The 16315-nt window shown below is 41.3% G+C and overlaps 1 protein-coding gene across 2 annotated transcripts in view; it reads right to left on the reverse strand.

The window, feature by feature from the left end:
* The window catches only part of rgs3a (regulator of G protein signaling 3a), a 142656-nt gene that overhangs the window by 57969 nt on the left and 68372 nt on the right, over positions 1-16315 (reverse strand). For both annotated transcript variants that reach the window (XM_061071894.1, XM_061071903.1), the window contains one exon: positions 4411-4548. In XM_061071894.1, coding sequence (XP_060927877.1) covers positions 4411-4548 — 138 coding nt within the window. The remainder of the gene's footprint in view (positions 1-4410; positions 4549-16315) is intronic.

A 16315-nucleotide genomic window follows, 5' to 3' on the forward strand; every position in this document is an offset into this window, starting at 1 on the left:
ATGATTTGCATGTAATTAAAAACATTTGGATTTGACTGAATACAAACTATTTGCCTCTAAGGTATTCGGCTGAAACGCAATCAAAAGTGAACCAAATTGTCTAGATGTAAAAATGTTATGATTAAGCACGAATTCCTTTGCCTTCAGGGCAACAATTGGATTTGCATTTGATAAAGAGATAAGCATAAAAGCCTCTAATGACTACAATTAAGAAGGTATACAAATGGAAGACATGCATGTAGGATTTCAGTAAAAATGTGTCATCAGCTCTCGCAGGAATACTAACGTGTTTTCCTCTCTAAAGGGAAATGTGTGATTTAGATTCTGAAGACAGTTCAAACGTTTCATCTGGATGCTGGAACGCCTGGTGGCATTTATTACCGCACTTATTGAATAACTGACGGTGCTAAAGCTGGCCCCTTTCTGAACCCCTCTGCGGCTCCATAGCATTGATGAGATCCACATACGGAGGTGGTCACATTCAGAAGGATCTGGGATGCATGTGGACACATTCTTTTTGTCGTGTGTGCAAAAATGCATCCTGGGCCACATGGAAGGAGCTGCACCATATTCAGCTGATGTCCTCTGGCCCGCAACAGATTAACAATAAATCCAAAGTATTTCTGTTTTGTGGCAGCCCCCACAATATTAATGCATATTGATTTTCAATAAAAAAATAAAATTCAAAAGGGTAAAAATCGTATTTCATTGCTGACAGCATAATGATTTGCTCGACCTCTCCTAACATCGACACAAAGGACCTATCTGTATAGTCGGACTGGCTAAAAGCTACATTTTTTGGCTTCACACACAGAAATTATGTACACATTTATTTACATGTAGAGCGGGGATGTGAGACCAGATCAGATGTTGTCATGCGACACCTGTGGAAATGAAAGTGGTAAACTGATGAACTTGGAGCTGAGCACTCAAGAGGAATTTCAGCCAAGACACGTTTTGATCTGATCTCACTCACTTGCCAAGGTGGTCTGGGACGCACAAATCCTTTGTATGTTATATGCTAATGTGTCCTGATGTGTCCCTGACAAGGACCTTAAAAGACAAATGAATGCGGGAAGTGGTGGTTGAATTATTGACAGCATGGCAACGCTCCAAAAATGGAATTGAAGCTTAACACCTCATATCCATTAAGGAAGATTTAGTCCAAAGAAATCTGGACAACACCTATCAACATGACATAAGGTATTGAGGGAATGTAACACATTGTCAGCTGGACAATTTGAAGACAAATGGACACAGGTGCAAACGGCAACGAGTGGTTGTCCACTTGTGTTTGTATTCCCAAGGCGCAAGTTAATTCAAGATGTAAGCGAGTCGATAAGAGGCATCACCCAGGTTTGCACAACAAAAGGTTTGTTTACCTTTAAAAGCTGAAGCTTTAGGAAGTTTAATTAGCTACTAATAAAAAAACCTATAAGGGAATATAACAGTGTCTTTACCGTGATCTAATTAATCAATGGAGTTGGATTTGGTCGGCGATGTTTGTGTAAATGGTGTTGACTTAACGTGATCCAATATTACTTAACCTGCCCGGCCAGCTGCTTTGTTATTGAACGTATTGAGCATTTCAGTGCATGTGATGTGGTCATTCAGTCGGCTGGGTGCACATCATTGACCCAGGATCATGGGAGAAAACAGCCGATAAAAGCAACAGGTACAAACATTATTCTTGGGGAAATTATCTGTCATGTTCCAAACCCAAGTCTGAATGTTTGAACTGTTGAATTCTTGAGAAAATTTAAATATTTGAGGATATTCAATTCAAGGTCTAGTTCATTTTCACTTCTGGGTAATCAAGGGGTCACCCCAAATCTTTTCAGATGAACCATGTGGGTAAAAATACACACACACACACACACGGATACACAAAGAAATACACACACAATCAGAGAGAGAGGGGAAGGGATGAAAGACTGTCGGCTTTTCTTCCTCTCTCTCTCTCGGCCTCTTTCATGTGCTGATGAAATGAAGCCCTAATGTACAACAGGTGTGCCATCGACACACCAAGCTATTTATTCTTTTTAATCACCTCTCAGCCAATCTCAAGCAAATTGGGTTGAACATCTTTGAAATTGAGGAAGTAAATGGGTTGTCTTGTGCTCATCAAAAATTAAAGAGGTACAGAAAACTAAGATTTACCGCTCTGTGGTTGTATGCCTCCACCAGTCCAGTTTCAGCCTACATTCATTTTTTTCCCAGATTCATATGAGGTCACAGTATGCATCAAAACATTTTTTATGAGCCCACCATGACCTTGACCATTGACTCCCCAAATCGAATCAGTCAATCCATATGAAAAGATTCTCTCGAGACATTTAAGGCAACAAGTTCACTCGGTAAAAGTGTCATAATGACCAAATTTGAAGAAATACTACTAAGGCGTTCTTGAGAGATTCACAAGACCAACTGGATCTTTAACCTTTTGATCACCAAAATCGAATCAGTTTATCTTTGAGTCCAACTGAACTTTAGCAGCCAATATAAGGACATTCCCTTGAGGCATTTTTGAGATATCGGGTTCACAATAATGGATGAACAACCTGAAAACATAAAGTGTTGATTAATAAAATGCTTCATGAATGAAAGAAGAAAGAAAAGGTAATTGTATCAAGGAAATTAGATCATAAAAGCTTTCACCTTTGCATCTAAGACATCGAAGGAATCTAACACTACTGACTGGGATTTTGGTGAAGATCGGTTTAGGGGCGCTGTTGAGCCATTTTGCCACGCCCATTTCCAAATACTCCAGAATACGTACATTTTCACCACTTTCTAATTTACTGCAAACTTAAGACTATTTTTGAGCATGTTGAAGCCCCAAAGAAGCCCCTTCTTTTGCCTGAATAATAATAATAATAATCCTTTCAATTTCAATACGGCCTCCCACATTTCGGTGCTCGGGCCCTAATTAGATTTCCTCAGGTAGCGCTTGAATTTATCAAAATGGGCCATGGTGATCTACACCGCTCCCTTGCCGCAGTCAGCCTCCTAATCAGTGCGGTCAAAGCACAGTGAGCACTTGAATATCAGTTACAGCTCATCTTAAACAGCACCCCGCACCACCTGCTACTCTGAGCTGTAAAGGTGTAATGACTTCATCCAGCGGTGATTACATTTGGTTTCGATTCTTTCAGAAGCAATTCATTGAAGCTTCAAATGTCATATTCTGTGTATTATTGGATTTAATCAAACTCATTTCAGTGCTTCCGAGAGCAACAGGTAAACAAAGGGGAATTGTAAGATGAAATCGAATATGTTTGAATTAATATTTGTATATTGGAGGGATCAAATGAGAATGTGTGTTCACCCCACCCTGCTGTAGACTCCTGTTTAAGCCTCTGCATTATGTCAAACTATCTCGTTCTCTTAAAATACCATATTTGAAAGGGGGTCGGGGTGATTCTGAAAGAGAGCTTGATGACATAGTACATTCACCTGCGCCCATCAGAAGGTTCTAACTGTCAATCACACAGACTCAAAGCTCCAATGCAAACTGTGCTTTATGACTGGAAACCCACCTGGTCATTTGAGAAAATACAGATTTCAGAATGCACTTCCGCATTGGCTTCACTTTCCGGAAACGGAGTCTGCGTCCATTTTTAAACAGTCTAAGGTAAGAACTAAATACAAAGCTAAAAGGAGAGTGAGTAGCTTACTGGGCTTATAATTATCATGTACACAAATATGTCCCAAGATAAATGCTGTAAATATGCAACTGTTTGCTAACAAGTTAGCCAAATCAACTTAAAGCTGATATGTCACTTATAGGAAGTAAATAGTGTTAAAAATATGTCCAACATCTATCCAAATATATCAAAACTATGAATTTAATGTATATTTATATTCAAGAAAAGTTTCAGCCACAAAGAAAACCTGATCAGTATTTAAACTACAAGCTGCAAACTGGACATATATACAAATAACGTCAATACAGAAACTAAACAATTGTCCTTCCATGTATCACCACACCACGGGTAAACAAAGAAAACACCTGGTGCTCAGTGTTTCATCCCATCTAGTGTGGTTATCCTTTCAAATGATCTCAACAAACACAATTTACCACAGTGTCATTCGTCAACATGAAATCGAGTTGGTTAAACCTGCTTTTGCCGGAAAATATCTCCTCCAGCAGGATTTAAATAGCTCTTCACTGCACTAAAGAAGGACAGCTATCCAAATGCAAGCTGATAAAAAAGGCAGCAGGATTAAACTCTCCACAGAAATGTCTGACCTAAGTGGAAAATCATAAGGATGGCAGTGTGAGCTTCCAGGAAAGTGCAGACGTTACTGAATCAGCTTGTGTGCTTGGGAGTGAGTTGTATACATGCGGCCTGGGTCATTGGAAGTGCCCGTATATGCGTGTGTGAGAGTGTGACCATGTGGCCGTACCTGGTCAAAGTGATGCGGAATGGAGGGCTCCCTCCTTTGAAGCTGGAGCTGCTTGTCAATGTTGTCCTTCAGGCACTGACACACACGGCGCTTCTGGTCTGCTGAAAAGGCTTCCAGGCTCAGCAGGCAGTCACACTTCTAGAGACGTACAGGAAGAGGGAGAGAGAGAGAGAGAGAGAGAGAGAGAGAGAGTGGGGGAGATGGACAGAGATGGACAGAGAGAGAGAGAGCGAGAGAGTGGGTGAGGAGCAAGAGGGGTGGAGGAAAAGAAAAACGGCCAATTAGGCATCTGCTGTCAGAGAAATCAAGAAGTGCTTCCTGATCCTTGGATAGTTAAAGGGTTCAAGACGGGAAGAGCACAAGAGAACAAACGAGAGGATCATAATAGAAAGTGCGCACGTGTGAAATGAGGAAAATGCTAAACAATAGTTTTTCTCTTGTTTCACAGCCACTCATTAATGAGGGTCTGAGAAGTGGACAGTGCATACCTGTGTGTGTGTGAGTGTGTTCGTGTGAGTATGTGTGTGTATATGTGTGTGTGAGTGAGTGAGTGAGTCAGAGAGAGCAATGAGTGCCATCAGAGAAGATAATGACAAACAAAAGAGCGTAATCCACCACGCGCATCAGAGGTCTTCCACCTTTCTGTGTGGGAACAAGCGTGATAGCACATCTGCGTGTGTCCAGCGGATTGAAATAAATGATGGTATCTAATAACAGACAGCGGCCCTACAACCAGCACTGGTGTTAATGTGCACAAACAGCTGCCATCTGAACTTTGTTTTCATGACACCAAAGGCCGTACAGTGGCGCAGCCCCGTGGGCATCAAAACGCTAGCATTAGTGAAATTAGATAATAGCCGGTCTCCACCACGCAGAATTTGATACGCTGGCGAAACAATTACAGTGTGTGACTAATGGCAAGATGGTACTGCTGAAAGAGAACAAATCAATACGCCCCTGCTGGGAAATACATGGGAAGAAATATCTGACAGCCGGTGGTTAAATTAGAATTGGTCAAATGGCTTCTCATTGAAAAGAGTATAAATACCCCAGGGCTGACTCTGCAGGACATCCTGGTATCTGTGTTTGACCTCAGTAATGGGCAGATTAAATCTTTGATCGATTAATGTTCTCATTTGTGTTTGGTTACGACTCCACCAATGTGCCTGTGATACAAGACAGAGCATCGAAGAAAAAACATCTTTGCTACAACAGATTAATCTCATGTTGATTTGTGCTTCAAACGCTAATTTGGAAACAGCTTCCGAGCAGACCTCTTTAATAGTTTAAGGAGGAAGGTTAATGGGATGAGTACATTTGTTTATGAGTTGTAGCTAGAGGAAATTGTTCTGATTTTTAAAAATTCAATAAAAAAACAGAGAAGCTTATGTCATTCAAGTGTTTACACTTGATCTTAAATAAATAATCTGTTATTGATGGGCAATATCTCAGCTGTTTGACTCGAGCCGACTTGATAATAAATGTCCATTCATCAATGATCAAATCCGGGTAAACATTTTCTAATATGCAGATCTATGGCATCACAACAAATTAAATGTGTCTGTTCTATAAATCACTGTTCACTTCCTTCCTGTATTACTGACTTGCTCACTGAATACACACAGGACAGACCCCTGAGGTCATCAGATAAAGGTCTCGTCACAACACAGAGATTAAACTCTAAATCAGCCTACACTGCCTCTATTTCATTTATGCTGAATAATTATCTTTGTAAATTTCCCTTTAAATTACGATTCTATTTTTACCACCATTCTAAATATTATGTTTTCATCTTATTTTGATCCTACTTTGATTACATATATATAAGATATGTTAAGTCATGTCATGTATTTGTCGTTTACTTTTTATCTTGAAGGACATTGAGTCATATGAAATGTCTTGTACAAATAAACTTGGCTATTCCATAATTTGTGAACTCAAACACCATCAGCTTATCTCCACCTTCCACCATCTTAATATAACGTTTGTTCAGTTGAAGAAATGTCTCCATTATGTCATTATTACGTCATGTGTTGTTCTCAAGTATGTTTTTTTTTTTTCTCCATCTCCTCCATTTCCAATTCGATCATGTCCACCTACCTACCGTTGTTCTGCCTCTGGCGGTGTCGGGGGGAGAAACATTTGTGCACTGACATTTTTGGGCACAAGTCAGGATATAAATAGAATTTTTCCATTTTGTGAAAGTCGACGGAGATTGACTGAAGCCTTCTGGGCTTTTCTTGACACTTGCTGCCCTGGTCAGTGGTGATTCATGATGCTGGCTTATTTGCCTGATTCCTGGCTGCATGGGCTTTTGCATGGCCTGCTGTGCTGCTGTCTCTTTGAATACATGTCACTATTAATGTCACTCAATGTCCTGGTGAAGATGGGAACGCTGCTGTTGTGGAGAGTGTTTGGTGGTTAAAGCCTTGTCATTGTTAGTGATGCTAATGCAGGGTAAAAAGGCATTTAAAGTCCAAGTCAGTAATGACAACATAAAGTCTGCTTTGCTTCGACACAGAATGAAATGCCCTGCGTACAAAGCAGAGATGTGCAGCATTATGAAGTACAACACAATAATCTGCCAACACGTGCAGAATACAAATACACAAGTAAAAAAAGAAAGAAACACAAAGAGAGGAAGCAGAAAGAGAAGAAGGTTCGGTAGCCAAAGCATTAATGAAATTGAGCCTGACTGTTTTCAATTGCACCATGAGATGATGAAATAGAGGCTTTTTCAGAGTGGACAGAAATCGATGCGGATGTTCTTTGATATCCATCATTTGGACTGAATCTGAGTTTATAAGGATGACGCACAGGCCATAATACGTGGAACACATCTACACACAAACACACACACATACACAATAACTTCAATGTAAACAACAAGCTCCTTTTTCTGTGTTGTCACATTAGGGATGACATTATATTCTGAAGATCAGGTAACAGAAGTTGATTCCTGGTTGCCTGGTGACAGCAAAAGGACATTGCTTGTGCACGTCTAAAATGAAGGTGTGCGCGATCTCCACATGGTCGCACCCCCCGAGCCAACTAACCTTCAATCATGTACAGCTAATACGACCTGTTGATTGCACACGCGACCCAACGGAAAAACACAGACACGCGGCTACTGCTCAGGAGGTTGAACTGTTCGTCCACTTATCCGAGGGGAAGGAGGTTCGATTACGGGCTTGTCCGGTCCACATTACCAAAGTGTCCTTGAGCAAAAACGCTGACGGCCAAATTGCTCGTGGCAGCGTGTAAATGAGATGCATAGCTGATAAGGCAAAGGGCTGGATATATAGAAGCCCTGTGTGTTTGAACGGCTGAATGGGAACCGTACTGTAAAGCGCTGTAAGTGGTCGTTAGGGCTAGAAAAGCACGTTATAAACGCAGTTCATTAACACACATACATGGACATTTGCACATGACTGATATGTGATGCCCTGTTCCTCTGTCTTTCTTCTGTAATAATCCTTTGGAATAAATAATACTGCGAAAAGCAACGCAGGCTTTCCAGCAAACATTGCCTCATATGGCCACGTTTTCCCACACAACTCCCTGCTGCCCCAACTCAGAGAAAAACACATCTGCTACAGAGCTCACTTTAGAGTCCCAGGGGAAAGCATGCACCTGCAACACACACATAAACAGACACACTCACACAACTAGCAAGCCTCTATGATCTGGACTGAACTTCTCACTTGAGAGCAGCCGGCCTGTACTCTCTTCGTCCGTTACGTGAGTCATCGTGAGCCGCGGGTCTCAGAGGGTTTACATCCCTGATCCGTCAAAGGGAGGAAGTGTGAGTGTTTACATAGTCTCGGTGTGTAAATATGAGGTACACATACTGTACACTACTTACTGACGTCATGCACATTTTGTCCTGAGTGAGTAAAGAGAGACGAGGGGGGAAGTAACAGATGACAGACGCAGAATAACACAGAGGTCAATTTCTTATTGGGACTAACACGGCATATACAGCAAACGGACCATGCTCCGCCGGGGGAATACTAATGAGGATTTATTTGTGTCGGCCTTCAATTTCAATTTCTCTTCTCAGCCCGATACTGGACTTGTGCGCTCCGACTTTGAACTCTGCATTAGTATCTGGGATTGTTACCCCCCGACAGTGACCCGCACATCATTGCATTACATCAGTTAAAATAATAAATCGTGCCAGGAAATGAGTCAACTGTTGACAGCCGGCCACAGACCACATGTTTTACACAGGAATCATCTGGAGCCAGCTGGAGCGCTCTATAACATTGGCACTGCAATCTATTCCACAGGACAGCTGTCTCCCGCTTTCAAGTGCACTTCAGTCTTGTGATGCATCTTTCATTTTGGGTCGAAAGACAACAAAAATAATATAAAATGTATCTGAGTCTGGACCCAAATAATATTCATCGTCTGGGCTGCTCTGAGTTTGAGAGGAATCTCCGCGACTCCTCGGTGGTAAATCTTGAGAGATTTCTTCGTTAAGTTCATGTTGCTTCTTGCCAGTAAACAGCTTCTGGGCAGTGTCCCACTAACACTGGAATTTGTAAGTTTGCGCAAACTGAGTCAGGTCATGAATGGAGCCTTTATTATTGGAATAATGGAGTTACTATTCATCTTTTTCCTAAAATGATCACCTTAATATCCGTATTAGCTAAAATAGCAAATGGGTCCTTTACTCTAACTCCCTTGTTTATAAATGCAGCCGTCCAAGAGATAAACAGGAGTCCTAATGGAACAAAATTCAATGAATGGCCACTAGCCTGACATGGAGTGGCTAAAAATACAGGCAGCATTTCCCCTTAATCAGATTGATTAAAGTGCTCCCTGGTTGAAGCCCTCCTCCCTGAGCCATCTGGCAGATGACTTTTCAGACTCGACCGCTGACAACACAGCTCACCTAAGCTGCCGCTGCACAGGTTAGCATGATTTCAATGACAGCATAAGTATGCCACATTCAGGTATAATTTTTTCACACTGCCTGGTAATACTAACCTGATTATTATATTTGTTTTGCTTGCATGTGGAAAAGATCACATTTGTATTACAAAAGTTCATTATTTTGGGAAAGTTCGCTTATTGGCGTTTCCCCCACTTTAAGCAGAGGGATGTTGCAACAAGGTGGGCGAAGTAATTGCCTGGGGCCTCGAGCTGAGAGAGGCCCCGAAAACAAGCTGGTGTTAATCCACAGCAACAAAAACTTTGTGAGAACCCCCTTAAATTATATGATCAGCTATATACAGGGAACTGTAACGACACCATAGATGTAAAGCCCCTAATGAGGCCCCATGCCACTATCGTTCTGCCAAAAGCTTTGTAATTTTAGAGGTTTGAGTGAAGACTAAAGGTTTAAGTGCATTTGTATGATGTGTATAAGACGTTTGGGGGTTGTCACTAAAACTTGTGTATGCACAGTATGCACTTTCTTTCTAATTTGATACTAACAAGAATCGCTGAAAGGATGCAATGATGTGGTTTGGGTATCAGTTTTGTTAGATATAGGGCCTCCTAGGTCTGCCTTGGGCCATATCCTACAAGCCTTTTTTTTGGACCTCAATCAAATCTGAATCCAGGTATAAAACAATGTATGTTTTTTAGGTCAACATACATTGCTTGGAAGAAGTTTTTGCTCTCAAATAAGATCATCTCCACAAGAGTTCTGCCATAAGCTATAAATCCCTCCCTGCTGGTCTGATCCTGCACCCCCACCCTCACCCCATCTCCAGCTTTGATTATCTCTGCACGGTTTGCACACATTTCCTGACGGAAATGTAGCTCAGCTCTTTGGATAAACTTCAGTCTGGAAGTTTGTTCGTGTACACACGTTTTCTGTTTTGAGAGTAAACACTTGAGGCAGATATGGCTCACTTTTAAAAGTATAGATAGAAAGAGCCAGTGAGTAAAACACAGGACAGCGAAGAAATAATGACGACACATATCTATTACCATCCCCACACAGACTGTGGCAAGGTTAATCTCTATAGGCCAAAAAGAAAAGAAGACATAATGCCACCTTGGTTTTGCAGGATGATGATAACAATGTTATCATTTAAATGAACGGTAAAATATAAATATAAAGTGCCTGTTATGTATAAGTACCTCTTACATATAAGTATTCACATGATTTATAGCATGCTCCTCAGAGATCAGTTGCTTATAATGAGTCCCTATACACAGTAACAGAACTCAGCATCACACCCTGTTAGTCCCGTACACGGCTGCTGAACATGCTATCGTGACTCGACACTCCCTCACAATTGAGTTAGTTACGGATCAAACTACCAGGACGTCACTTTCTTATTATCTCATAGTCCTGCATAATCAGGAGCTCGCCATTGCTCTTACGTCTTTGAACAAAATGACTAACAACGGGTTTATGGCTTTATGGTTTATCTTCTAACTGAGTGACATTTGAACCAGAGGGGAGCATAAGAAGCCATTTAACTCTACAGTATGTGTCATTAGATGTGAAAGTCATTTTCACATTTTCTGTTATTTAAAGGTTTTAAACGTCCTTTTTTCCTCCCTCTCACTTTATATCCATGCAAATGCTTTGGCTCGCAGCTTCTCCACCATTTTGGTCCAGATTGAAACTTCTAAAACTAGAATGGCACTCAGAAGAGCGCCTAGATCCACCAAGGCACAAATTCTATTTTATATTTCCACATGTTCTCTTTTTCTTAATTTCCCAATAGTGGAATCTTATCTAATCTTATCCACACCAAAATACAACAACAGCTGTATAATACCTGAGAATCTGAAAAAAATGCATACAGCTCATAAGACAAAAACAAATCCATCCCATGTACTTCACCGAACAATATAAACATGGAATGCAACCTCCTCTCGACTCTGTGGCTTTCCCACACTCTTTTATCTATTTCCAGTTTGTTTGTCTTGTTTCCAGCTCGCAGCTCTTCTGTGGTTAGCCTAGAAAGAGCTGCAATGAAAAGAACGTGTAAACAGGAGTCTTTGGCCTGCAGAGCCACCGGGGAGGATGATCAGCACATGACACGACAAAGAGGAAGCTTTCTGAATTCAGACAGTGTTTCTGAAAAGTAGATTGTCCTATTTTTAAACGTCGGTAACGTCACATGTCTACACGATAATTCAATGACCCGGTCAGTGAGTCAGGTAATCGTTCTTAGAAATGGTTTCCTAATCGAGGGATGTCGCAATATACTGGAGTTTACAATAAAGTTGACTGATCATGTTAATAAGACACGTGACGCAAATAGTCCAATAACTCTTAAATCCTAAGAGTTATCTATGATTATCATTATCTATGATTATTATTTGGGTTACTCTCTCTATGAGCAGGGGGAGTGCAGCCCTCTCGCTCTCTTTCTCTCTCTCTCTGGCTGAGGGGTTAAGAGACTGATGTGTTCATTCTATAATCTCCTCTGCTCCATTTCTGTATCAGCGGTGCACCTACACACAAACCCAGCAGTCAGAGTGGTTTTTGTGTGTGTTGGACAAAAAGCTATACTTTTGTAAATGTTTAAATGTTGTATGATTAGATTAAGTTTCAGTTTATAATGTTAAGGTTACGCAAGTAGCAGTTATGGTTAAGGTTAGAATAAATCTTCAGGAAATGAATAAATATCAATGTAATGCTCTCAGAGGTCACGGAGACAGGACGTGAAATTCAATAGTAATTTGATACTGCTACCATTACCAGGTATAATCATAATAACTTATTACATTACTGGGAAAACAAAGCAAATATCTTAACATTGGACTAACCTTTGTTCCCTTAATCGTTTTCTATCAGCCCAACCCCTAGCAGGTGTTGGAATCTACATACTCTTTTGAATCAGCTCTCACATAATTGTGTTTATTGCACAAGCATGAAGGCACTGTAATGTACATAGCTATAAAAAATGTAAACACATCATTAATTTGTGACTTTCTTCTGCACACATTCCCCTAAAGGTCAGTGAATAATTAATGTACCGACAGCCATTTGTCCTGCACCTGATGGAACAGGGAGGGTAATGCAGCTCAAGAGAATATGCTCATCATCGAGGCTGCTGGGTGAGTTGTTGGTGGTCGTAGATCTCAATGCAATCTTATCTCTAAGATGGAGGCGATTATATTTAGATGTTAAGCCAGTAAAGAGACAGCGCTGCCAGTCTGGGCTGGCAGATTAAATCAGGCAAAGCAAAGCACACTTTAACTCGGGGCTCATCTGGAGGGAACAGGGCACGTCTCGGCTCAATCAGACCCCAGAGAGACGGGTCCTGCCCTGCCCGTGTTATGGATGGCTACCTTGAAGGAGGTATTCTGCTGACTGGAGCCCCTGGGTGCAAATCATTCACACCCTTACTTCAGCATGCAAGCGGCAGCCAGTCTGTCATGCAGTTAATGATGTGCTTGAAAGCACAGAGATAGCCACATACACACTGTATAGATAGACACACAAACAACCACTTACAGATGCACATCCCTATAGATGTTAAAGACTTCTGCTTAGTCCCGAGGAGAACATCAACAGTGAGTGTTCACTTGAGATAATCAAATCAAAGCTGCAGCTTTATGTTAAATGTTACATGAAGGTCATCCTGCACATCATAAACCAGGACCACTCAACCACACTGGGATTTCACTTAGTTCAGCAACATCCCTGTACAGTACAGGTTGGTGCCTGTTACTTCTTCTCAAACATCCCATCCTCTATGTGCTACTTCAAGTGTACACAAACTTCAATGTTTCAAAACCAATATCTGCAAATTAGTACAACTTTGAAATGTAAAATAAATGTACTCTGTGCAGACTATCCTGAGATGTTTTAAGTAGTCCAAGTATTTTTTACTGCAACCTCTAAATGTATTCAACTGAAAACAATTAAGTTCGGTCTTTTCTGACTCTGTGCAAACAATTCTAATTCTAGTCTAACTCACTTGAGACCGTGACAAGCTAACTCAGCACAGCGTTAAACAACCGCTCAGTAATTTTCTGATTAAGGAATTACACATTTCCATCCTTGCTGTTTCATTTAAATCAAACTACGGCACTTACAGCGAAGCCACCGTGACTTCAGATCTGCCTACTTTATGCAACTGAGCCACAACAACACACACGTTTGAATGTACCCCACACCGACCCCTCAATCAGGAACACTTACATCTCCACTGTCAGGCAGTAGGTGCTGCTGCAATGAGCTCCCCTTCCTGACAAACCTTTTCTTAGGCCCGACCCGGGCAGACAAGTTCCCCATGACGACTCTGGCTGTGACCCTGATGCACTCCGCTGGACCACTTATCTCGTACAGTGTCCCTCCTTTGTCTCAGTGTTTTTCATTTACACAGTGATTTCTTGCTTCCTCTCTCCCTGCGTCACTGACACACTTACACACACATGACTTTCCAGAGACACAATTGCACCCCCATCCACCACCAACACCGCCACTTTCCCTTTCCGCGTGTAAATCTGGGTTATATCACTTCTGTTTTGAGCAAGTGCTAAAATAGCATGACCTCCAGCTATATGGAGGAGAAGGACAGGACAAGATGAAATGAGGAGGGCAGGCAGAAGACTGATCCTAGGTCCTTGGAATAAATCAAGAAATAGAACATATTTGAGACATAATTTGGAGAGACTATATCATTTCATCATTGTATTTCACTATGTAGGAGATATAGTGCTTGCCTGTAGAGGTGTAGCTGGGAGGTCTGTTACATGACAAGTGTGGTAATATGTTACTGTGGAGTTTATGAATGCTTTATGTGTGCAGCTGTGGGTTATTTGTCTGTTTTTGTATTTGCTAAACCACCGCACGACAAGTTATTTATAGCAGCACTGTATAAATGCTGTCCTTTACTTCCTTTAAGGCATGTCCTACATTTTCTGCCTTTATCGGACAGGATATGGAGAAATTCTGAAAAACATCTGAAATGCTTCAGGAAAGAAATCAGGGGAATCCCACACAACAAAGGTCAGATCTGACATTATACATACGATCATTATATAAACTCGATATTAACTCAAATGATATTATACATCGATCACATTAGGGCTGGGAAATTAACCAAAATGTATCGAAACCGACATTTATAATCTCTAGCTGACAATCTAATCTTGTTCATGTAGGTTAATTCATTTAACCCTTTGCCCAATGTGAACATTCTATACTGTCGGGTTTCTGGAACGTTCATTTTGCAGCAGGGGCCAGGTTACCTGTCGCATCAAGTTTGAAATAATCCTGATATTCTGTCTGTGAAGATTCTCAGCCATCCAGGTCATGGTATATCCGAATGCAAAAGAACAGGTCAACTGGACTTGGTTGAGTTTCTTGGATAATCGTGATATTGATTTTAAGTCATACCACCCTGCCCTATAGATCACATTATGTATGATTTAAATGGTGTTTTTTGATAGGGACCTGTTCAGGAATATTGACAGAGAGGGAAATAAATGTCTTGAGGGCAGCAGCAATTTCACTAAAAACATGAGACCTTGTCCTAAATCTCTTACTCAGTTAGTGCATGTGGATGTGTGCGTGTGTGGATGTGTGCGTGTGTGCGTGTGTGCGTGTGCATGTGTGCGTGTGTGTGACCTTTGCACAGAGAAGCCAGAAAGAGCAATTCAATTAGAGTCTATCACATTAGACACATATCTCATTTGAGTGAAAGTAAACAAACAAACACACACACAAACACACACCGAAGGTCAGGGTCATCCAAACTCTTCAAACACATCATTATCTTCCTCTGATCAGCGGGGCTCAATAATCCGGCTATAAGTGTATAAATGTCCTCTCCCAGTTTCTTTAGATGTTTTTTTCCTATCTCCTTTCCTCCCCTCTTTCTTCCCTCCCTCCATCCACCTCGCACTCTCCTCCACTTCACACGCCAGTGCGCCCCACCAGCGGGCCGAGAAGGTCAACCTCTCCGTAAAGACTGTCGTCACTCAAGGATAAAGTAGTACTACAGCGGTTTAGCAGCTGCTGGAGAGGAGAAGAGAGTGAGAGCACATATGTGAGGGAAGAGCAACAGTAAAGATGTGATGTTTCACTGTGGCTCCTTGAGGTATGAAATGGACTGCTGACAGGTGTATCAACGATAAAAGATGACTTCTCGCTTAGAGTATGTGCAGGCGTGTGTAGGGGGGGGGTATCTGACAAGATGGATGAAGGAACGGTCGGACAAGGAAAACAGTGGTAATAGAAGTAAATGTTAGCTGGAGTTAAACACACAGCTATCCTTACAGTACTTTGCATTGACTTCCATTTATTGTGTATATCCTGAACAAAAACCTTACACCTAACCTTAACTAGGAACAATCATACCTGAGTTCACATACCTAAACCAGGACCTTAGAAATTCAACTTTTGGCCAACAACAACATACACGCTGGTACTAAGTATCTTAGTGAGGACACTCATTGATAAACATACATTCCCTAGCCCCTTACCCTAACCCTAACCTAAACCAAACTATAACCCTAACCCTAACCCTAACCTAAACCTAACTCTAACCCTAAAACCAAGTCTTAACCCTGAAACCCATTGAAAAAGTTAGGGCCGGTCTAACTGTCTGTCCGTCTCTCTCTCTCTCTCTGGGAGAATAATTTAAGGAAACGTGCAAGGTCCCTCCTGCTTTTGTGGTGCAGTATGTTAAGTTAAATATATTTCTGCATCAATGACATTTGAATAATGTGATAAAAGACAGTTAGAAACAGCATTAGAAACAGAAGTAATGTGATAAGAATATCCCTGCAGACCTTTTTAATGTGTTGCAAAAATCCAAAATCTTCTAATTCCTTGAAAGTCCCTCTCTGCTCTCTTTCATCCTGCCTACGTATGGCTTTCTATTTTTATATGTTGCCTAATTGGATAGAAAAGCAGTAGAGCTTTTTTTTCCCAGCCTGTGGGACAGAAATCAGAGCCTTCTCATTCTATCTG

This window comes from Limanda limanda, chromosome 1, assembly GCF_963576545.1.
Source record: "Limanda limanda chromosome 1, fLimLim1.1, whole genome shotgun sequence".
NCBI lineage: Eukaryota > Metazoa > Chordata > Actinopteri > Pleuronectiformes > Pleuronectidae > Limanda > Limanda limanda.